Source organism: Nothoprocta perdicaria, unplaced genomic scaffold (genome assembly GCF_003342845.1).
Source record: "Nothoprocta perdicaria isolate Ctin4 unplaced genomic scaffold, notPer1 scaffold_67, whole genome shotgun sequence".
Lineage (NCBI taxonomy): Eukaryota > Metazoa > Chordata > Aves > Tinamiformes > Tinamidae > Nothoprocta > Nothoprocta perdicaria.
In genome coordinates this window covers 3,124,793-3,148,435 of record NW_020455943.1, presented here as the reverse complement: position 1 = coordinate 3,148,435, position 23,643 = coordinate 3,124,793, and the positions used below count along the sequence as shown (strand labels likewise).

Here is a 23,643-nt window from a genome sequence, read left to right as displayed (position 1 = left end):
ATAATGGTGCCTGAAGCAGACATAAGAAGAGCTTCTTCTACTAGTGGTCGTTATTTGATTCTTCCTGACTTTGTCCATTTATTAAAAGAGATGAAATTTAATTAAGATTTAGTCTAGTCTCAACCAATTTGTAACCTGCATAGAGGTTCTAGCAAACTTTAGTAATATGCAGAGTTCACAATAATGATGCTGTCTTTCCTGTAGGTTTCTCTGCTTGGCTTTCATCCGGCAGTTAGGTAAAATTAAGGCTCAGAAAATAGGATTATTATATCCCGGGGGGCATGGCTGATAAGCAGCACATGATTGTTGATCTGCTTGCTACTCAGTGTTGGTGGTGTCTGAGGTGCTGCTAGATGCAAAGCCAATTTGTTAACAATTAGTGCTCATTAGAATCATTTCCTGTTATCGATTTTAAATGTTTGACAAAGCACTTTTAGGAAATTGCACCAAGAAAAAAAAATAGTAGCTGTACATCCGTGCTTAGTAATTACTGCTCTTTAGGGCCCAGTGTCAATCTTAACTAAACTAGTTTCATTGGTGTCGAAGTAATTATTTTTGCTTTGGATCCCACCTGCTGTCCCCTCCAGATTAAAGACCCTTTGAAACAAGGACATACTTCTTAATTAGGGGAGCTGCTGAAGAAGGAGTGAAGAAACAAAAGCAACTTCTTATTTTCTGTCTGGCTGTCATATGGCTAGTGTTTTCTGCCTAGCAGAACTGCACTATATGCATTCACATATACATGATAGACAATATGTGAATTAATGTGAGCACAGAAGTAAATATGATTTCCTTTGGCCTTACCCATTTAACATGTAGGTTTAGTTTTAAATGCATCCTTGCCTTTATACACATATTGAGAGTTGTGGAGCCAGGAGCATCTAATTTACAAATGGTAAAATGAGGTATAATAGCATGTTCTAATAAAAGCTTGAAACCAAGAGTCCAAGAGGACTCTTCCTGAAAATTTGGGATGTAACTGCTACCATGGTGTTTTACATGCTACAAGTGACTTGTATGCAAGGTGTTAATATGCAATGCAGGGCGCTTGTAGATGTAAAAAGCACCAAGCTGTGCATATCTGTGTTTCCACATGTACTGGATATTTATGCCAGGATGTTACAGACTCATGCCTTTCATGAGTATGCTGGAATAAGGGTTAAATTTGGCAGTGTCAAAGGTGAGGTCAGTAGTAGAGCCATCCGGGTTAATTTTCTTTTCTTTTTTTCCTTGGCTTTACATATCCAGCAGCACCTGCTGAGGTTCCCCAAGTGCTCCCTTAAAATGCTTACAAATATTTTAAGCATATGCCGTAATCCCTGTTGCACAAGGTGGAGACCTAACATAAAACTTGACTTTGTGCCTTGCAAATCCCCATTCATGAATTAGCCTCATGATTACCGTGGAAATTAAGACCAGCGCGGGCAGAAAGCCCCGTGCTTAGTCCCCCCAACCTTAATAAACAGCGACGGTATTGACACAAGTGAATTTTGTTTAACCACAGTACATTTGCTCCTTAATTAGTGAATATTCATCTGTCACCAGCAGCGGCGATGACACCCCTCCCCGCTACCCCGCTCCGTCATAAATAATCAATGAGCGGGCCATTAATATTCATGAGTGGGAATCTGTGTAGTCATGTGCACTGATGCGGAGCCAGGGGGAGTGTTGCCATGAACTGAGTGGGAAGTGGGCGCGCGCGGCGGCGGCGAGCGCGGGGTGGTTGGGCAAGGCGAGGAAGAGGAGCGCGCTGCCGCCGCGGGCACCCATGAGAAAGTGCGGCCGAGTCCGGAGGGTGACGCGCCGCGCGAGCCTGTGCCTTGCAGCGCGGGGGAAGCTCGAGCTCTTGCGCCGCGCGTTAGGATGGGCTGCAATCTGTGCGCTTTCCAGAAGAGAGAGGAGCACTACAAACTGCTCTACGAAGTTTCACAGGTGAGTGCCGGGGATCCCAGCAGCGTCTCCAGAACGTGTGCTCTTTAGGAGTAAGCAGAGCTGGTTTGGGTTTGGGTTTCCTGTAGCAAATTTTCCTGTAGCAAATTTCCAGGTTATTTGGGGGGATTAGGTAATTATTAGTATTTTGGGTATCTCTTGTCTTCTGCTGCTTTGCCACTCCCCCTTCGGATGACTTCCTGTGGGAATCTTTTAACATTTTTGTGCATCTTCTGCCAAGATGTCAGTCACAGAGCAGCACTCGCACTGAACCGTATCAGGGATGTTTTGAGGGAGCCCTTAGCTTTGGTGGTAAGGCTGTGATTTCTGCTGAGTTGCACTGCAGCCTCTCAAAGTGTTAAGTCTGTGATCTCCACTATTTACAAGTTATGGAAAAAAGTTTTTATGGCATGTCTGTGCTGACCAAGAGGTGTGTTAAATTTTCAGATTAGTCAATTAAAAATTGCAGTGATTCTCCTACATGTTTGCATCTCTGAACAGGCATCAAGTACAATAGGGTTTCCATGCATTAGGTTTTCATCCTGTTCATTCTTCCTGTGTGTTATTTCTGTTTACCACTAGACAAAGCTTTTAATCCCACACAGTTATTTTGGTGTCTCTTACAGCAGCAGGGAAAATACTGTAGCAGCGTGAGCAGCAGCGTAGCAGCGTGCTGCCAACATGTGTTCCCAGCTCTTTCAGAGGAAGATGAGAAAAGACGAAACAAGCACTTACCATAATAGCCCATAATTTTGCCCAGATCCTATTGAATCAGAATTTGATTTGCAGCTTTTTGTTTGTTTTCTCTTGGCACGGCAGAACGTAGCACACTGAAGTTTAGTGCCTTGGAGCATCTGCTCTCCTCCTCTCTATAATTTGCCCTAGCTTTGACACGTTGCCGTTGACAGAGGCTGAACGCCGGCGGTTCTGGACGGCGCTGCTGATGACAGGCAGTGCAGAGGAGAGAACAGCTTACAGTGTTGGTGGTCTGTTGGCACAGCAGCAGCTAAGAGCCCGTTGCCGACTGGGTCCCTCCGAGTTCTTCCTGGCGTGATGCATTTCACAGTGGGCTAATTACAAAGTGGATTCTCTGCACGTGAAACAGCCTCCTCAGTCGCCGTGCTAATGCACATTTTCATGGTAATGTGATCGGAGCCTCATTAGCCGGTTTCCAAAATGATCCTCTGCATTAATTAAATATAAAAATGACTCTTTTTATCACCATAGAGAGGAAGAAGATGATTAACATTGTTAATTACGACTGGGGGCAATACCTCTGCATCGTTTTTTACCACAAAACTGCAGGCGTATTCAGTCCTAAAAGACAGTCTGTTTGCAGGTAACCTGTCGGTGGCTTTGACTCGTGCAGATGGTCTCTAGGTGGAACACTTTCCCTCAGTTCAATAGTTTGTCACCACACAACCGTGATTTTTATTTTTGTCATAGCAATAGCACAGTGAAAAGCAGAGCTGTGCGTTTCCCTCCCCTTGCCCCACTCCCCAGCTCTGGATTGCCAGCCTGATCGGAAGGTGGAAAATGGAGTCAGTGGAGTAGGTCAGTCCCTGCTTTACTGTGTCAGTCCCTGCTTTACTGTGCCAGAGACAGGAATTTGGGCTGTGCCGTGCAGGGGATTAGACGTTTCTTAAATGGCTGCATGTGTCTGTAAGGCTTTTTCCTGTTTAGAGAGAAGGCATTTTCAGAGTGTTCCTTGCATTAAGGTTGCACAGTAATAAACTGTCAGGGCAAAGGAGACATTTGCTATGGGATTCTGAGGAAATTCTTCTCTTTATTTCTAATTTTCTGTGCTGGAGAGTTGGAGTGTTTATGGGTGTGAGCAACCACAGTGCAAAACAAACTGATGCTTTCACTTTTTACTTGGCGTTTGTCAGATAAATTCAAAGCCCTGGGAGAATCTCAGTAACTTTCCTTGGGGAGTAAAAATGCAGCAAGGCTGGTGCTGCATCCTCTGCTCTTTATGCTGGGAAATATCACTGAGAGCGTGCAGGGAGAGAAATGCCTCAGTGTGCTCAGTGCCAGGTCCTGTGCTGATTTGTAAACTAGTTGCTAGCTTTGTTTCAGTGTATGGCAGGTCAGAGCCCAAAGGACATTGTGTATTTTTAACCAGGTGTAACAGTAAAGATCAGGTAGTATCTCACACCTTTAATAGTTTTGCTTCCAGCACTGATGTGCTGCTCTGGGAGGGAGCAGCAGTAGAATATCATAAATTAAATGAAACCACGACAGGCATTGCTGCTAGGTTTGCAAATCCCTTTCCAGCTCTGCAGTCCTGTAATTCCTATACCCCAGCTCCGGTTCTTTCATCTGCATGATTTCTGGAGAGCTTGGGACAAGTTAGCCTGTCAAGGACATGAACTGACTGAGGATGAGCTGTGCCTCACTGGCATGTGTGGATCAGCCAGATTAATTTATATTCACATAAGGAAACACTCCGAGCCTCATCTCTCACCTTCCCGGTGCTTGGCTACCTGATGCTGTGGGTGGTCTGTGCACTCATGTGCTTAAAAATATAGTAAACAAAGGCAAGTATGTTTGTGGAGGAAATCCTTGCAAATGCTTACAGGGAGGCAGGTTTTCTGCTACTGTTTGTAGTGGGGGCACACTCAGCACCAGAGAGCTTTTTGCTGCAGAGCTGCTGGGAAATGAAGACATCGTTAGAATATGTATAATTCCTCTCTCTTCTCCCACCCCTTAGTCTGCGCTTGTTCTGCCTTTCACTGAGATAGCGGTCCAGAGACCAGGAAGCCCACGCAGAACAGAGCATTTGCTTGCATGCTGTCGACTTTTATTTTGATAACTATGCTTTGCACGTGCAGATTGGGATTAAAACAAAACGTCAAACAGTCATGTTTTAAGAAGAAAAGCTTTTGAGATAGAGCTCCGCATTGGTGAAGCACTCTTGTGCTTTTGAGTGCCTCTTCACCTGTCCTCGGGGTGTGAGAACTGCTCAGCTTGCTTCTTGACTTCGCTGTGAGAACATACCAGCCATGGTGTCGGATCACTGAGCATCCCCCCAAGTCCTCTTCTCCTTACGCCTGCTGGTGGAGCAGCGGAAATAATGTCAATTTGAAATTTATGGTCTTTCATACCACTTCACGGAGCACTTTATTATTATTGCATATGTCCTGTATAAGCAGGATTGAGTTAATGAATGTGCAGCCAGCAAGTCTAGGTCGAATCACTTAGGACAGGGAAGGTGGGACCACTGTTCATTAGGACCAGATCTCTACCATTCTTGGCTAATTTTCTCTTGCACTGTTGTGGTGGGAGAAGTGGTTTTAAGTCACTGTTAACTGAATGATGAGAATTCTTTCTGTTTAGCAGACAGGAAGCATACAGAAATATTGGAGGGAATGGAACTGGAGCACCATCTGATCAGCTGTTGGGTTTTCAGTGGTTTTATGTAAGACTGAAGGAAATGCAATTTTTTTACAGATTTCTGTGGATATAAATTTTTGCACTCTGATTTCAAAATGTGTAGTTTAGCCACAGGAAAAAAAAATGTTGGAAGGGAAAAAGATGTCAACCAAAGACCATTGGAGGCTGCTCTTTTGAGTTATATTTTAAGAAGCAGTCTTTGCTCAAATGAACTGAGAATTAAAAGGGAAAAAAGAGAAAACCTCAAAGGGCAAACAGAGGCAAAACAGGATGGTTCAAAAAGTCAGTGGTGGAGCTGGGATTAAAACTAGAAGGTTGCACATTTGTATTTTCCATTTGATCTCAAATAATAGTAGCCTGCTTGCAGCATTCTTAAATCCTCTGAAGACTGATTATGCAGCATGCTTCTCATGTTGGTTTCCATAATTAGCATAAAGCTCAAATTTTCACCAGTTCAGAATTGTGATTTTATGTTCATTTTGACATCCTTGGGCATCCCTTGAGATACGGAGTTGTAGCAGTGCATCTCTTCAAATTCAAAGGTGTTCATAAGAGAGACATCAAATCTGCCTGCTGAAAGAGCAGAGGGTCTTTTGTCTTTTTTAGGAGGTGGTGCCTGTGCCTACTGGTGTAATGAAAGAAGACTGCAGGCCAAGCAACGTGTTTGTTGGAGCCTGTCTTCTCTTGTCTTGATAAAGTGTGTGTTTATTCAGGGATTTAAACAGACTGCATGAGCTAATGAGTTTTTATTCTTTCTGAACCCAGTTCTAGGCACTAATACTGATTTTGGGTGCTTGTGCCACGCAAGGGATTTTCATTGCTTTTCCTTTCTGTGGACTTTGCCATTTAATTCTGGTTCTTTCCTGAATGGATGTGCCATGTAGATTTGCATTACCTTCATTACCTTTTTTTCCCCTCCCCATATATCAGTGACCTTTCAAAATGTTCCTCATAAACTTCTTCACCAGCAATGGAAAAATACTACTTTCTAAAATTTCTGGTGCTTGATCAGAATATTCTTTATTTGGGGATATTCTTTAGCAGATATTTTGGGATCTGTTTACATCTAAGTTTGTGTCTGTTTTTTTTTTTTTTTTATAGAAATACTGTAGAAGAATACTTTTACTTTGGGAGGAGAAAATTATAGGCTTAATTTTCTGGAAGTTAACAGGATGGTCTCAATAAATCAGTAGAAAAAGTAAATTTGGTTAGATCTTACTGTATTTCCCATATTTTCCTTCTAGTTTCTCTTTAAATTTTTATATAAAATAATTGAGAACTCCCCCTACAATTTCTATCTAAGCAGTACTTCTGAATCCTGATTTATCTGTTTGAAAAGTTTGTTGAGATGTTGAAGGATTTAGCAAATACGTAGGAGTACTATTTCAGTTAAACTGAACAAGTTTAGAACTCATCTCTACAATTCTCCTCACAGCTGCACTGTCTCTCGTTAGTAGAGCAGCATATGTATAGTAAAAACATGTTCAAATAAAGCTCTAGCCATGCCTCAGAAACCTGCTTGGAATTTGCTTGAAGATCTTCTGTTGAAATAAAACTTTAATGCCTTTAAAATGACTTTAAAAACTCATTTCCGTAGAAGATGACTATTCTTATAGATGAAGAGATGGTCACTGTGGTGAGCAGACATACATTTTCTGCTCTTACATTTCCTTGCTTATTTTCATCGCACTACTAATTGAACAACATTTATCCAAATAATTAATCCTAATGCCCTAATACTTCTGCAGACCGTATTCAAAAGGAGACTGCAATGGTTTGGCATTGCTGACATTAGAGGTCCTGCTTCTGAGGGGGGAATTGGCCATCCTGAGCTAGGTGCCGGTCCATGGCCTGCAGGAGAGGGTGCTGCCCAGCACTCCTGGGTTCCCCATAACTGTCACACAGAGCACTGGGACACCCACATCTTAATTCTGGGTTTGGAGTCACCTCATACCATTTGCTTAAAAGAGAAGAGACGCATGGAAGGCCACCTCTTACCAGGATTTAAGCTCTTGTCACAAAGCCAGGACAAAGGTGTGTAAATGTAGGCACGTGAGGAGGCTGTCATCTGATTTTCTGAAAACCTAAGCACATCAGCAGGACTTTTTGTGGTGTTCCTTTAAACTCTTCAATTATACTTCAAGTGTGATTTTGGATCTCACGCCCTCTGCCTTTTATAAGTCACTTATATTTTTTCTGATAAAGTCCAGGAAACTCTGGAGTGTTGCCACTGCCTTTGCTGGGGCCAGGCTTTCATTCTCTGTGCTCGTTCACTGTTGAATAAAAAGGATACAGTTCCTGTGCATACCTCAGGAGGAAGGATAACGAAAAAGTCGTGAGATAAAAAAGCAGACAATAGGATGTGAGATAAGAATTCAGGGGATGGGTAGGACAGTGGCAGCTGTAAAAAGCAGTACTGAGATTGTATCAGTAATCTGCAGAGGTACACAAAGCCATGAAAAATAAAAGGAAAAAAAAAAAAAGTGGTTGAGGTGTTGCATAGCATTATTTTTTCCCATTATTTTGCTATTCCTTCTCAAATTTAACAACAGCAATTAAGCACTCACCTAATTATTATACACTTAAATAAGTTTTATCACAGAATCACAGAATGGTTTTAAGAGCTAGCCTCTCATAAGACTTGCATACTGAAGGGATTTGGTATGGACCAAAGGCAAAATATATCTTTATGTGAGTCTCATATATCAGGGATATGATGAAGTCAATCTTGCTATCTCCAGCTACCACAGGATGCACTCAAAGAATATTTTAGGGGTGCAGTATTTTTGTTTTGTGATGCACTAATGGGGATGGGGGATAAAATATCAGTTGAACATTCTGCCAAGAATATATTTTTATGAGTTTCTTAAATAAAATGACAATAAGTTTTTTTCACACAGATTCCTCTCAAGAAGTAAGAGCTTCATGGAGCACATACAGCAGGGCTTGGTGATAAGCAACAGTTCTTCTACCCCTGGGATTTTGTGAGGCTTCAGTAAGAAAAGCTGAGAAATGCTTGGACCTTCAGAGTGTATTTGACTCAGTTTCAATACAGAAAGCAGCTTTTCATAATCATGTAGGCTTCTCTGTCCAACTGCTTTTGAACCAACTGGCTGATTTCAACCACAAAAGATTTTCACATCGTTTTAGTTCCTGCAAGTTTCATATGAAAATTGCTCCTGGGTAGGCTAGAAAGACACAAAATGAGTTCTATGTATGGGAAAGATTTTGGCAGGAGTTACCTGCTCTCTTCGGCCCTCGGTCAATTAGCATGTGTGCTTATAGCCAGGTTGTTGGACCAGCATGCCAGGACTATGGGCACGGGAGGACCATGAAGGACATTGGGAGCAGATGACTGTCAACAGAGACAAAAGGGAGCAGAGGGCATTGCTGGCTGCTGTTAAAATCTGTGAGATGTGGTGGCCCCCAGAATGAGACCTCAGTAGTTACAGAACAGCCTGGAGTGATGTGGCTCTTTGTCTGCAACTGGTATTCTATGTGTGTAAGTTGAAACACAAAAAGTTCCATCTCCATATGAGGAAGAACTTGACATTCAGGGTGACAGTGCCCTGGAACAGGCTGCCCACGGAGGTTGTGGAGTCTCCTTCTCTGGAGGCCTTCCAAACCCGCCTGGATGTCACCCTGTGTCCCATGCTCTGGGTGTCCCTGCTGGAGCAGGGCGAGGTTGGACTAGATCTGTAGAGGTCCCTTCCAACCTCAGCCATTCTGTGATTCTGTTATTCTGTGATATAGTTTTGTAGAAAAAGTGATAATTTCCTTTCAAGAGCAAGGGGATTTCACAGCTTGCAAACCATCAAGAAAAGAAAGAATTTTAAACTTCAGAAATACTGTAGTTGCAGTGAAAGTAGTTATTTACTATTTCGTGTGAATGAGTTCCTCGCTTGTTTTACTCTGTATGAAAATTATTGCGACAAAGATCAGTATGTTGAAAAGGATATTAGATCACTAACTGTTAACAGACTATTTCTCTTTTTTTTGATAAGAAGCAGCAGTTCATAGAGACATTTTTCCAAATATTTTAATACCAAAGATCAAATCTACCAATGGAATTGCAGTGTGCTGTATAATGCAGTGCTACCTGTTATAGTTGTCTGTGGCTTATATCTAAGTATAAAATATTGGTGTAGTCAGGAGGGGACAATGCGCATATTTGACCATTTCAGCATAATACAAAGTGGGCTTTTATGACCTTTCCTCTTGCCTTTTTAATTTTTTTTTCACTTCTCATAGCAGAAACAAACGCTAATAATCAGCTAAATGAAATAATAAGGGAAATAAAGCAAATATTTATTTTCTCTTCTTTTGAGGTCTTGATTATGTACTGTAGCAGTTTATTCCCTTAATGTTTTGACCACCATGTTTGACATGTAAAACAATGTCAGCATAGTGGTATGAATTAATCTTCCAAACTACCAGGTCATGCCTGAAATACATACGTTCCACTTCAATTTTAATGTCAGAGTTCAGCTAGAGAGGACTGGATCTGCAGATGTTTACAAGCATCTTCTGTTTATCAGATACAGCTGAGCTTTGTGTTTATTTGAATATTTCTTCTTTTCTCAATACTGGAAGCTGTGTTTTTTCAGCTCTGCTACTGTACTAAGGTCTCCAGTAAGTTGTGAATCTTGACACTAAGGTCTAAACTGTTCAGGTCATTCTAATATTTTCAGGTGCTGGAGTGAATGGGTTAGGATAATCCTCTCATAATGTTCTTTCCCAAATAGTGACAAGTTTGAAACTATCTGAGAGTAACAGCATCGTGAGATGGTGAGCATGCTTTGACCTCAGTTACAAGAGTGTTTCTCAGGACTTCAACCCTGAATCATAATACTTTTCTTGCTGAGGACTGTCAGCATCACAAAAGCTTCCCTCCCCAGTGGAGAATTTTTACTATTTTCTTTTGAATTACATGATTTCTAAAAACACTTTTCACTAAAAAATAGCATTTTAATTCATGGTCAGTCAGAAAAGTGTGTAAAAAGCAGTCAGGTTCAATTTAGAGCTGTAGAAATTAGAAAGGGATTTGTAGAGTCGTAGAGTCATAGAATCATTATGGTTGGAAAAGACCTTCAAGATGGAGTCCAACCATAAGCCCCTCAACACCATGCCTGGATTGGGAAGCACTTAAATGATCCTATTCAACTCAGTCTAAATTCTTGAGGATTTGGTGTTTTTCAGAACACCAAAGGTAGGCATCATCTCCTGAGAAGTGGCGTGAGCAGCCCAGCTCTACACAGCCTTGTGGAGGAGGAAGGTGTTTGGTCCAGGACTTGCAGGGTTGTCTGCAGACCCAAGTACGTCCACAGGAGGCAATCTCAGCTGTGTCAGTGCGTGCCTGGAGCATGAGCAGGATGCTCTGCTCCTACATCTTCAGATCCACCCTCAGGGAACATTTTGTATGGAAAATATCAGTGCAGCTTTAATATCCATGTGCAGCAAAGTGCTGAGGCTCCTGGGGAAGTTCCACAGCCATCAAACTTACCATCAATTTTATTAGGTGGTCAGCTACTCTTTAACATCAGAAAAATATTAAACTGTAGCATCAGTGCTACCTGCAGTGCTGGGACTGGTGTCCTAATGACCAGTGGGAGTATGGGAATAGCTAAACCTCACCAAATGGTTATGAGGACTGAAAGATTGAAGTAAACTTAGAAAAATGTTATCTTCAGTTACCTGCGATATAACTGAACAATTGACTGACCCATTTAATCCGTAGGATCATATTTGTAATGTGCATTTTGCATATAATAGTGATGGATTTGCAGGGAAAGCCATAGTGGGAGTAATCATTATTCAGGCTTCTGCCTTCCTCATAGCTAGAGTAAGAAGGAATATCCACAGGCATATGAATTGCTAGTTCAAAAGAATTTTTTAATGGCAGGAAAAGATGGAAGAAAGGATCAAATTAGAGTGCAGCATTTGCAATGTTTTCTCATAGGTTGGGGTTATTAAAAGTGATTTAAAAGTGCAGTATGGTTTTATGCACTTTTTAAATATTTGTTATGTATTTGCTGTTAAGTTGAACAGTGAAAACCAATACATTTATAAATGTCGAACTCCAAACAGGAGAAGTGTATGTAGTGGCTAACTTGTTTTTCAGTCACAATATAGGAAAGAAATTTCCAAGTGAATAAAGTCTATCTGTATGCCATCGTAGTGAAATATTTAGGCTCATTATCTTTTGAAACAACATATATTCAGAGTTTTTCAAATTATGTGTTGTGTAATATGAAATTCAGAAGCCATAAATGAGCCAAAAGCACTTTCTGTGAAATCTCCAACCTCCTCCTGATACAGAATTTCCAACCCCTGCACATTTCAGATTGTAAGATACATGAGTTACTGTTTTTGCAACACACCTCAGAAAATGCCTCCTGTGTTTTTGTTTTTACCAACCTATGTTGTTTGTGGAGACTTTGTTAGAGAGTATTCTCCTATGCTGTGGGGGAAAAGGTAAGAATATATAACAAAAAGTACATGCACTCTCCTCTCCTCTCCTCTCCTCTCCTCTCCTCTCCTCTCCTTCTGTATTACTTAAAGCTTTAAGATTAATTGTAGAGATCTCAGATAGCAACTAATGAGGAAGCCGGAACAGTATTCAATAATAATAATGGTGATCACAGTAATTATTGTAAAATGCTGGATCGATCCATTCAGCAATTGTAAGTTGTAGCACAAGTGGATGGTTGTAACAGAACATATATGTAATTGCATTTCTCAGTGCTGGTATAGAGAGTACTCTAAAATCCCACACTTTCATAAAGTCTGGAAGGGAGATGTTTTGTTGGAAGAGTGTTGTTTTTCTTTGCTATATGCTAAAGGTCAGTTATTATAGGAATTTTCTTTTCAAATTTCCCCTGAACTTCCCTCCCTATCTTCTAAGATAACTAATGGGCCATGTTGCTTTTTTATTTGTATATTTTATTATACTGTGCAAATTACTTGTAAGGTTTTCAGTATGAAGCAGCTTATTAATTTATTGCTCTTTTTTTCTTCAGGTACCAACAAATAGGTTTTTGCTACTTATTAGTGGAGTCTTGTTGCTGGCTGTAAACTTAACACAGATATAAAGTCTCTTCACTCCTGAGAGACAGATATGTTTCTAATTTTATCTGTGAATCTCTATTAAAGCATTTAAGTCCTTCTTGATGAAGGAGTTTAAAGTTCTTAATACAAGAGGTCTTTCCCATTTATTTCCAAAGGAGCTCTTTGTCCCCCTAGATTTATGTATTTTCTTGAATTAAAAATGTCATGTGGTCATATTCAGTAGAAGAATGCCTTTAGAAGTCTGACCTGTGGGAGCATGATGGATAGTGACACGGGAAGGATTTTGTCCAGTGAGAATACCAAACCATGTAGCACTGTAGTTTTACTTACTAAATATTGTCCAGGCTCTATTGTTGAACCCTATGCTGCCAGTGTCACTTTGTCAGGATGTTTTCTGTCCTGTGACTAGTAGCTTCAAATGTACTCATCCATCTTCTTGTCCCATTACATTCTGTGTGACTGATGTTCTGCACCCATTAAAATTGATGGGAAAGAACAAAGAGAAGAAAAATGTGCCCTTCAACTGATTATGCCTTTGAAAGAGCAAATGAGACTCTACTGATATCTGAAGTAAATGGAACGGTTATTTCCATGTATTAGCAATATTACATTTTATTAATCCTTATTGGAATTAGATCTCCTATTTTGTTCTTTTGATGTTATTAAGTGCAGTAAGTTTATGTCAATACTGTAATTTTGTTATGGTAAGTGTGCATAGAGATTCTTTTAGATGTATCAGCTGCCTCTGGTAGTCTCGACCATGAGATATTGTTAGTGTGCCTGAATACCCCCCTGAGGAGGGATGGAGGCTGTTTGAGGAGCTCAGGCCTCTCCTCTCAGTAGGACCCTGCGAGTTATAGCTCAGCTGCAATCCCTGTGTCCTGGGGGAGTGCTCGGGAGGGATATCACAGAGCCCTGCTCTGTGATAGTGCTTGCTCACCTTGTACTAAGAGGCAATTAAGGGCAGTTTAGAAATAGCAGGGCCTTTGTAATAGTGGCTTTATCTTTATTTCATGGATACAGATGGCTTCCCAAAGTGTAAGTCCGGTGCTTTGGAGTTAGATGAGGGCCATTAGCCACATGAATGGAAAGGTTAGATATCATATTTATAGACAACCAGGGACAAAACACTGAGGAATACGAGAGTGAAGGCTCCAGAGTGATTGATAGGTCTTATTATTTATAGCTTACTTGGCAGCCCTCTCAGTACAGCAGCAACTGTTCTTTCCCATTTGTGCATGGCGGTGAGGCCACAGTTTCTTTCCAAATGTGGGCTGTGACGATGATCACACTTGTAAGCCCAAGAAATACAACAGTGTGCTCCGCTGGGCTGCCTGGCCTTCTCCTGGAGACTTCGGCAAGTGCTGAAGACAGCAGCTCGCTCCCTTTGGGGTACTAAGAGTTTAGCTCAGTTCAAATACGTTACGGGTTTGTAAAACTCTGTGGCAGGAATTCAGGTGTCTTTGGGTTTGACTTGAAATTAACTCTTTATCGTGGCAGTTCAGGTTGAGCTGATGCGTTATCTGAAGTCCCCAAAGTGTCTGTGGCTTGGGGGCTGGGCAATGTCTGCAGAGAGCTCTGAGCCTTGAAAGGTTATTTCCTACACCATTATCTATAATTATTTGAGATCGCTGATAGACATCAAGTCCTATTGCTTTGTCCAACCTTTTTCTGAGGCTGCAGATGGTGGTACAGTGAAAGGGATAATATTTTCACTTTGACAGTGGGTTCACTTGGGTTATTATTTACCCATACTTTAAAGGCAATTGTTCATATCTATAGCTCATGAAGAGCTTGACTAAGATTAAAATAGGCAAATAAGACTCTTTCAAAGCAGTGTTTTAGTAATTTCCCTGTGAGCTCTTCTCTTCTCTTTAGTTGCTTACTTGACCTCCAGCTGTGAGTGGATTTATTATTATAAAGAAATGTTCTTACAGATAATTAACCCCTGAAATGAGAGAAAGTTAGGCAAAAATACAGTATATCTTTATTCAGGTCCTATTTATGCACGATACCTCTGGTCTGCTCAAACATATTGTCACCCTTAACATTAGAGGCACTTGAACAAGTTACCCCAGAGTAAACAGGACAGGAATGTCAGGTTGCAGGGGGCTGCCCATTTGCACTCTGTTATAAAACTAAGTGATAAAAAGGGTCTGCAAGCAGAAAAACTTAGCCCCTCTACCTTAACGAACTATAAGATAGGGTTATGAAATAGGCAGCTGATATTTTGAATTCTTCAATGCAGTAGTAGTAATTCTTTCACATGCACATGTGGTCTTTTAAGAAAAGGTGGGAAGTGAATTAGAACTCGCAATTTATCCAGCTGGATTGCAATGACATTTTTGTCTGATTCTTGTCTTTATAACATTCCATTCATATCCTCCATTCTTGTTTTTGGCCACCAAATGCAATGTCAGCTCAAGAAACAGCAAACAATTTCAAAGATGAGGGAAGAGATTCCCAAAATGGGAGGATGAAAATAAGTTTTTCCATTTTGTTATCTTAAATAACAGAGTTGGCTTCATATTCTGGTCAATTTCATTGACTTTTCCAATAGTAAATATGATTTATTTTACTTATCTTGCAGCAGGAAACTTTAAGAAAGGAAGTGCTAATATATGAAACTCATCTATTTTTTTTCCATTTTTTTGAAAATAGATTTGTGAAATACATGTCTGAGTAGATTTAGCATTAAAAATCTTTCAGGACCTACACTCACAGTACTTAAAAACAATTGAAGCTAAAAGGAATTAAAGTACTGTGGGTGTAGGTTTTCTCCTTCAGTTTTCAGTTCAGAATTCAGTTTTCCCCTGAATTTGCATGTATTTGAGAATCCCATTTTCCTCCATTGTCACAAATGTAAACAAGAAGGAAGCAAGAAGAAAGACAGCAGTTTGTTGTGCAGTAATTTTGCAGTGTTTGTACATATGCAGTGCATGGGGATGCATTATACCACCACTGTTTGGAAAGGCAGCCAAGAACTCTTCCTTGAGCCCCAGGCCTAGGGCTGGGTCATGATTCCTGCAGAGGTCAAATGTTCATAGGAACTGGGAGATGCCCAGTTTTCAGGTTGCCCAGCAGTCACTAGGTTTGAAGGCCACTGAATTCACAGCCCTGGATCTTGCTTTTTTGGAGGCCATGAGGGAGTCTTATCAGCCAGTTCCTGGCCTCTGACAAACTTAGACCTTAATATAATCATATAATCATTCCCTTCTTTGTCTCCTTCCCTCCCAAGTACTCATCAAGTACTGCTACAGATGACCAAACTAATCTTGTCCTTGAAATTAAGAGGAAGATCAGCTGCTGTAGTGCGAAAATTGGATCTGAAGAATAATCCATTGCCAAAAAACCCCACTTTTTAGCCCTATGGAGAAAGGCCATCATTCAAATAACAGTGCTGTTGATTTCAAGTGGGTCTTGTGAAGGTATAGATCTCAGCCTCTCACTTCCCATGTCTCAGGAGATTTTAGTTAGAAGCCTCAGGCTACAGATTTATTGGAAAAGCTGCTTTTGCCATGTTTTTAATTTGAAAGACACTGAAAAAAAAAGTTTTATTATTTTAGTGAGAAAGACTAGAATACAAGAAAAAGGATGAGAAAATCAAGTTTTCTCTTACTGTACAAGAAAGCTAGAATATTTATCCTTACCTCTTTCTTCTAATTTGTTTCACTGACTGCCCTATCAATCCTGTTGGTTGGTTAAGCAAAATTATAAAGAATCATGAGTGTTGCTGCTAGTACCTTAGAAAGAACTAAAATATATTAAAAAATGAAGGATTTGAGCTATTTTAACAAATACATTTGCAAATTCATCTGTAGAGAAATGCATCAGTCGTACATGATGCTATGAGAAGGGTCCTGAGGTCATTTCCATCCAAAGGTGTTTTACAATTTCTTCTCTCACCTCTCTAGCAGGTGATTTTATACACATAATTTAGAATTGCAAATCCCAACAATTCTGATTAAGTGGCTAGTTTTCTGACCACTCTACAACACACCTATACTTATTTGAATAATGTTTAATTGCATTGACATTACTAATATTTACAGCAACACAGAGTAAAACCTTTTGCCTTCAGTTGAAATATTTGTCAAAACAGTGCTAGTGTTTGTTCTTGTGGCTTTTTTTCCTAAGGAATACTCCATCTGTTTACCTTCCTGTTAGATAACTGAATACAGTGTTGCACCAAGGAACTGACCTTTTTATTGCCCTAATTTAATGATTTTTGTGCAGCCAATCCAAAAGAAAAAGGAGCATCACTCTAGCCCCTATAGAACAGGTTGTGTCACTGTTGCAGTAACACTTTGTTCTGTTGCTGTTTTTCCCATGAGATTTCAGCAAGTTAATAAGCAAGCTAATCTGGTGGCCACATTTGTGGACTAGAATGTAGCATTCACCCCATTTTGGGTACGTAAGCATAGAGCAAACAATATTAAAGATACATGAGCTAGGGTTGAGTGAGTCACTGTGAGCAAGCAATAGAGTTAGGAGCCTTTCTTGTTGCTGAGTGAATATAGATAGGACAGCCTCCTTCTGAGTGGTGACACCAATACCTACTTTCCTTGGAAATTCAAGTGCTGTAGGACCCTTTCATTTGTTATTTCAGGCATCTGGAAAAGTGTCCTTACAGAAAACAATATGCATAGCTACATTTTTCAGTAATGTAGGACAGACATTGTAAGTATGGTACAAATCCATATTTATAGCAAGAAAAGATGATGTTGATTGGCATTACACTGGTTACACTTGAAATATACATCTTAGGAGTGTACACATTTTAGGAATATACATCTTAGAAGTGTATTTTTTCTAGCAGAGTGTTTCCTATTCTTAGGAATAGGCTTGTAGTTTTTAATCTATTAGCAGTTACAGAGCATCTGTAGCTAACGTTAAGGTCTTTGTTAAGTGTATTATGACTTGTGTAAATAAACTAGAAAGAAAATAATGTATCAAGAATATCCACTGATTAAAATTAAAAGGTGGCATTTTTGCTGGGATCTCTGTGACATGGGAAATGTTTCAAACCTCTCCTTGGGAAGAGCATTAAGTTATATTTCATTCACAATCAATCAGCTTCTGGAAAATACTGCGTGATGCAGATAAAGTAAATTGTCGGAATCAGATGATGCTAAAAATTCATAAATATGTTTACACTTGTGAGTGGCAAATGTTACAGCTTTCAGAACTGAGAGTATATTCAGGAATATTGTCCATATGCCTCTATTGGCTGACAACGTAATGCAGCTTGCATCACTCCAAATGAACATTCAGAGATTGGAAACTTGCCGTTGTTTGAGAGTTTAGACCTTGCCTACACCTGTCTGCAGACTATAAACTTCCGATTAGTCTTAGCAAACATTCTAGCTCTGAGAAACATTTTCTTAAATTATGAATACTTACTCATTTCTGCTTTTATAGCTAAACATCTGCAAAAGCTTGCACGATGTTTAAGTAACACGCTTAGATTTTCTTCATTTTTGTAAACTGTTAATAAAAACAAAGCTTGCAGTTGTAGCTGTTTATCCAGAAGTGTAAACCATGTTTTTTTTCAGAGCGAGAAAACATCAATTAAATGTTACTTCGTATGCCTTGCTTTCTGTAATTGATTGATACTGGGAGACTGAGAAAGCAAAGTCCTTCATCACCTATATTCAGGAATGTGAGGAGAATACTCATTAAATTAACATTAGCTTAAGAAAAATGAAACTTCCGAGCCAATTACAGTTTACTGGTTAGACTGAAACAAAAGAAATGACCTTTGTTACAGAATATGTGACTTGAGCAGACAGTTGCATATAAAATTGAGAAGTTGCAAATGTCCCACCCTTGAGTGATGGTGTGCATGTGATCTTAGTTCTGCTTCATTAGCCCCCAGTGAATGAGTGGTAAATTTTGCCTGTTTATACATCTTCTGTCAGGGGATCATAAACATAGCCTGGCTAGTGCCTGTTTTCGCTGTAGTAATTTCTTTATATATTTTTTTCCAGCTTTGATGAATAGTTTATATCCCACAAATAAATTTCTCTTCTTTTCAAATATTCAGATAGGTATTAGCAGTGGTTAATTATACACTCAGTACCTTTTGTAATAGAACTATCTGTCATAATGGCAAGCTTTTATGTTGTATGTGAGGGATTCAGTCTTCTTGATAAAATATTCCTTTTTCAGTATGCAGGGGAACGATTAATTTTATTTTCTGCTGATTTGATAATTTTCTACTAAAATTGAATCTTCTGTGCTATAGAGTTTGTGGAAGATTTTACCTCTGTGAATAGAGTATGTAATGCTTGATCTTTTTACCTCTCATTTTTGTTAGCATGTCTTTAATTTTTTTCACACTGTGATAAATTTATACCTCCTTTTAAAGGTATAAAACATGCATCCAGGTTATATTTTCTATGTCATTTGTGAATTTAGGTTTTCAGAGATATAAAGAACTGCTTTTTACAGAGGTGACATTTTCTGTAACATATACAATGAGTGAAACCACTGGAGATACTGAAGACATGATGCACTGATTGCATATGAGAGTTTTATTCTCTTTTCCCTCTAGGATCAATATTGCATAAGTTGATGGTGGTTTATTCTATTCAGTCTTTTTTTTTTTTTTTTTTTTTTTACAGATTCAAATAATATTGTTGGGATTGGCTGTACTAAGTTCCATGTGGTTCTTTATAACTGCATTGTTATTTTTCTTGCCTTGAAAATGTTGTCCAGGACTATCAAAGGCACCACCAGGAGATAGGTATTTGCCACAATTGAATTTCAGCAATTTTCTTAGAGTTTTCTAAGTTTTAATTTCTTTCCATTTTAAACCCTATAAAACAGAGACAAGCAACCCTAAGTGGAAAGAAGTGTCTTTGAGATAACCTGAACAAGTTTCTCACAATGTCCCAGTCATCCTCTTGCACCATGGCCACCAGTAGGGAAGACAGCAGGCAAATACATCCAGATCTTGGCAACTGCCCAAAGGTGCCAGTGGACATTTGGCTCTTTCTCTACTAACGACCTATCAGTCCTAGATAATGAACATGAAAATTGTCTGGGTCTTCAGTGGCCTTATACTCAGTGGTGAATTTTCCATGATTTGAAATAAGCTGAGGGAGGGAGAGGCAAACTTTGGAAACAGTAATTACCAAAAGTGTGATGCAAAGCTAACATATGTATTACTTTACAGTTATCTTTTATTGCTGTTGTAAACCCCCTCATTCTCTGTTGAATTAGGACTGTTGTCTAGGAGGGATGGAATGATCGAATGTGATAAATAATAAACGGGAGTAAGCATGATAAGAGTAACACTATCTAAGTCTAAGAGCAGCGTCTGGGAAATTGTTACTGATTTCTTATTATCAATTATTGAACTTTCTGAAGAATTAGAGAAGCAGAGAGTCCAGTCTGAATGTTACCTCTGATGTTGCAGGGATCTTTCTTCACCACTGTTACTCACCCAGTTCCCTGGCTTGCTTTTCAGTCCAGCCCCTCTCACAGCATGAGATGAACATCAAGTTTGAGGAAGGAAGTTTGAGGAAGGAAGTTTGGAAATTCTCATATTGAAGCAGAAATTTCTGTCAACTACCACCATTTTGGGACTTCTTTTTATTGGTGCATAGCAAAGCCTACAATCACACTCATTATTTCTGCCTGATTGTGTTTCCAAAATCTTCACTAGAAATATAGAAAATTCATAAGTAGTCGTAATGGCAGTAAAGATAAAGCCAAAAGTATTTTAATAATAATAACTAACCATTGATGAACACTCTTGCTCCATTACTGCAAAAGGAAAAAAAAAAAACCCAAAGATTACATGTGAGAGAGCATGAGGATTGGAAAGAAGAGATTACCAGGGGAACAGCATCGTGCTAACTTTTGTTTGCTTACATGATTTTGAGTATATCGTGGAAAGAAAAGATAAAATACATTTTCTCATGGTATTAAACTTCTGGTAGATATTTTTGTCACACAGATGGTACGTAGTTCTGTTCCTCTTTTGGCCTTTGGCTTCCACAGTTTTTCCATTCTCTTTTTTTATTTTATCAAAAAGGATTTATAGTAACCTGGCTTCTGAGTACACGAAGTAGCTGTAGGTATATGGTATGGGATATGCAATATACTGATGTAGATCTTAAGCATTCTGTAACTGTAGCATCTAAGCAGCTCTCAGTATAATACATAAAATAATCCTGACATGAGACAGGGAAGCACAGGAAACTAAGGCACAAAAAAAGAGTTTGCTAACACAGGGTGCCAGGAGCCTGAAATCAGAGCTGCCACTCTATTCCACCCTTCTTTCAAAAATAAAGAATAGCAATTCTGCTAAAGGTAAGCAGAAAATACAAGCAAAGTAGTTTGGATATCATGACTCGTGATATTACAGTAGTTCCAGAGACAAGGAAGGCATTTCTTGCTTATGTTTTCATGGAAGGGCAGGTATGTATGTGTAAAAATAATTATGCGTGGATCAGCATATTTGCAGGTTAACAATCAACTGCTGATTATCTGCTGATTCTTGCAAAACAGAAAAATCTGCTCTTATACAAACATTAATTATGGAATATCTGACAGAATCATTCCAAACAGGTTTAATTATACACACTTTTTATGCCCTATTTAATTGCATTCTACATTCAAGAGCGTGCCAAACCAATTCTTTTAGTGAAGCGCCTTCTACATCTTTACATCTGTTTCAGAGGTTAAACTGGCTGCATTGTGCAGGATACATCACTGTTACGGCAGACTATTTTTTGAGAAATTCCCCAAACTATTAATTACCTTATTGAGATAGCATCTTCTGTGTTCTATCAAATGGATTACATCTATTACATCCAATAAGATTGGTTTGTGGCAGTTATTGATGGGACCTCAACAATTCTGGTTTTATTAAGACCATTTTTACACCTAGGTTTCGAGTTAACAGCCCCATTATCTCGCACCAAAATCCCTTGGCAGTTAGTACAGCCAGCAGCGGTAGAAATTACAGAGGGATTAATCTCTGGCTCCAGCCCCTAGAAGCTTTTCTCTGGAGGTGCAGAATGATATGTTGGACTGCGTTAAGCAGTGTAAGATTTAATGAAAAAAAAAAAAAAAAGCCTTGAGTGCCCGCCTGCCTCAGAGTTGGTGTCTGTCTCCTTCGAAACTTGTCAATACTGTTCTCTGTCTTGCAGGCCTGCTGGGCTGCTGAGATAGGACGGTGGCTTTGGTGGTTTTGTTGCGGGAGGTGTTTTTAAAAGCACGTCCTTGCAGGAGGCAGGAGAGCAGTCCATTTCAGAGGAAAACGATGAGCAAGAGGAAGAAATTAGAGCTCTCTCAAGGGTCCTTTTCATTTCAAACAATTCTTCCAGATGTGGGAGAGGGTTCTGAGGGGGAGCAGAGCAAACAGGAGGACAAAGAGCCGTCCCGGGCACAAAGGATTGGGGAGACGAGGGGGATGCGGTGCCTGCCCGGGTCATTCCCCGTGGTCCTGCTCTGCCTGATAAGGGTGCGTTTCACAGTGGGTGATCCTGCTGTGGACACACCTCCATGCTCACTGCAGAGGCACCAGGGCTCGGGAAAGGCATGATAAGGAGCACAATGAATAACTAACAAAGCTCCTTTGATGAATGCAGTCATTTGCCTGGCGGTGCCAAATAGCTCTGCTCCTCCTGGCTGAGTGTCATGCCCACTGCAAATATTATTAGTGTCATTTCAATGACATCTAAGGGCGGATTTGGTGGAGGAGTGAGATTGTTGAGGAAGTTGCAAATTTTGCAACAGGAAAGGAAGTTTAAGGAAATGTGACCTGTGCACCCCTCGCTTTTGTGGGGTTTCAGGAGGTCATAGGGGGACTGCTTAAGCAGGCTTGTATGATTTCTGGAGAATATAGACAAGCAAAGAAAAATATGAGAGAGAACTGACATCACAGAGTAGATAGTACCTCCTTTTTTACATTTTTGTGACTTTAACTTTTTTCAAACAAATGCCAAAGAAAATTTATTCTAGTCTGTCATAGCTTCTCTGTATAGGTAGTGTCTGTAGCTGCAGCATCTACCAATCAGCAGAGTACTCGGTGACATTCTTGAAGATGTAGTACTGTACGCTGGCACCAATCAGCGATGACTTTTCCTTCTTTTTTTTTTTTTTTTAACTTTCATTCACAGTGTTTTTCAGTGAGAATCGGGCAGGTGCATTTTGTGCTGTGTTGTGTTCTTCATACTTCATTCACCAGGAAAAAAAGTCCATTACTTTTAATGACAGATGGAGATTACACAGGTAAAACATATTTCAATCTTCCACCTACAAGCACAAGCAACGAATATAAAAATCCATGACCCAGAGACAACTACAGGCTTCAGCTTCAACTCAAGTTATGATCTACCACCTGATCCCTGATCTGTAACATCCATTTTTGCAATGCAAAACACCTTGTGTGATATATCTGAATGACAGTTGCAGAATTTGCATCCATTTACAATGCATAGTCTTGATCCTCACAAAAGCAAAGAACATCCTTGATATCATTAATAATCCTTGCCTTCCTGAACATCCTTTTTCCTTCCTAGCATTTGTTTCCTTAGTCAATTCTCCTCAGTTATTAAGTGGCCTGAACCTGTGGGTACAGCTCTCCTTATGTGTCTGTGATTCCATGGATATTTATGTTCTCTCTATTTCCACTGGCTAATAATAGCTGGCGGAAATAGAGATAATCTATGTGCTAAGTATCAGGAAAAGAATAGGTGGCAAATATTGGCAAAACATGTGTGTAATTCTTGGCTTTAATCTCTTGTTCTATTTTGGGTACTTCCTTACTGCAATATTTCTAATAAATTAAAAAAAAAAAAAAAAAAGTCAAATGAAATTGAGAGATGGGAACTACACTGAAGAAGGATAAAAAGAATAAAGAGGCCCAGGGCTAAAAGAAGTTTCAGGTTATGACTTAATTGCTAAGAAACTCAGTATTTATACCCAACAGTCTGTAAAACAGGAGGATGTGTTGGCATAGTCTGATGCAATGGCCAAGATTCAGGTTAGCGACGGCCTTGTCCGTTTGTGGAAAACCTATAGTAGTAACCAGTCCTGCACTGCTTTGGGGATCAACATAATCACAGCCTTTGCTGCCTCCCTTTTTGCATGTGCCTCTTCCATATGTCTCATTCCAGTGTGTCTCCTGATCCAAACTGTAAGCATAGTATGCAAAAAATGAAGAAGCAACTAGGAAAGTCTGAGCTACCTTAATATTATGATAAGATTTTGGATTTGACTTACCTCAGCAAG

The 23,643-nt window shown here is 39.7% G+C and overlaps 1 protein-coding gene across 1 annotated transcript in view; it reads left to right on the top strand.

Moving 5' to 3' along the window:
• Positions 1-1,857: 1,857 nt before the first annotated feature.
• The window catches only part of PDZRN4 (PDZ domain containing ring finger 4), a 101,225-nt gene continuing 79,439 nt past the window's right edge, over positions 1,858-23,643 (top strand). Inside the window, exon 1 of the mRNA XM_026050288.1 lies at positions 1,858-1,932. Coding sequence (XP_025906073.1) covers positions 1,864-1,932 — 69 coding nt within the window. The 5' untranslated portion in view covers positions 1,858-1,863. The remainder of the gene's footprint in view (positions 1,933-23,643) is intronic.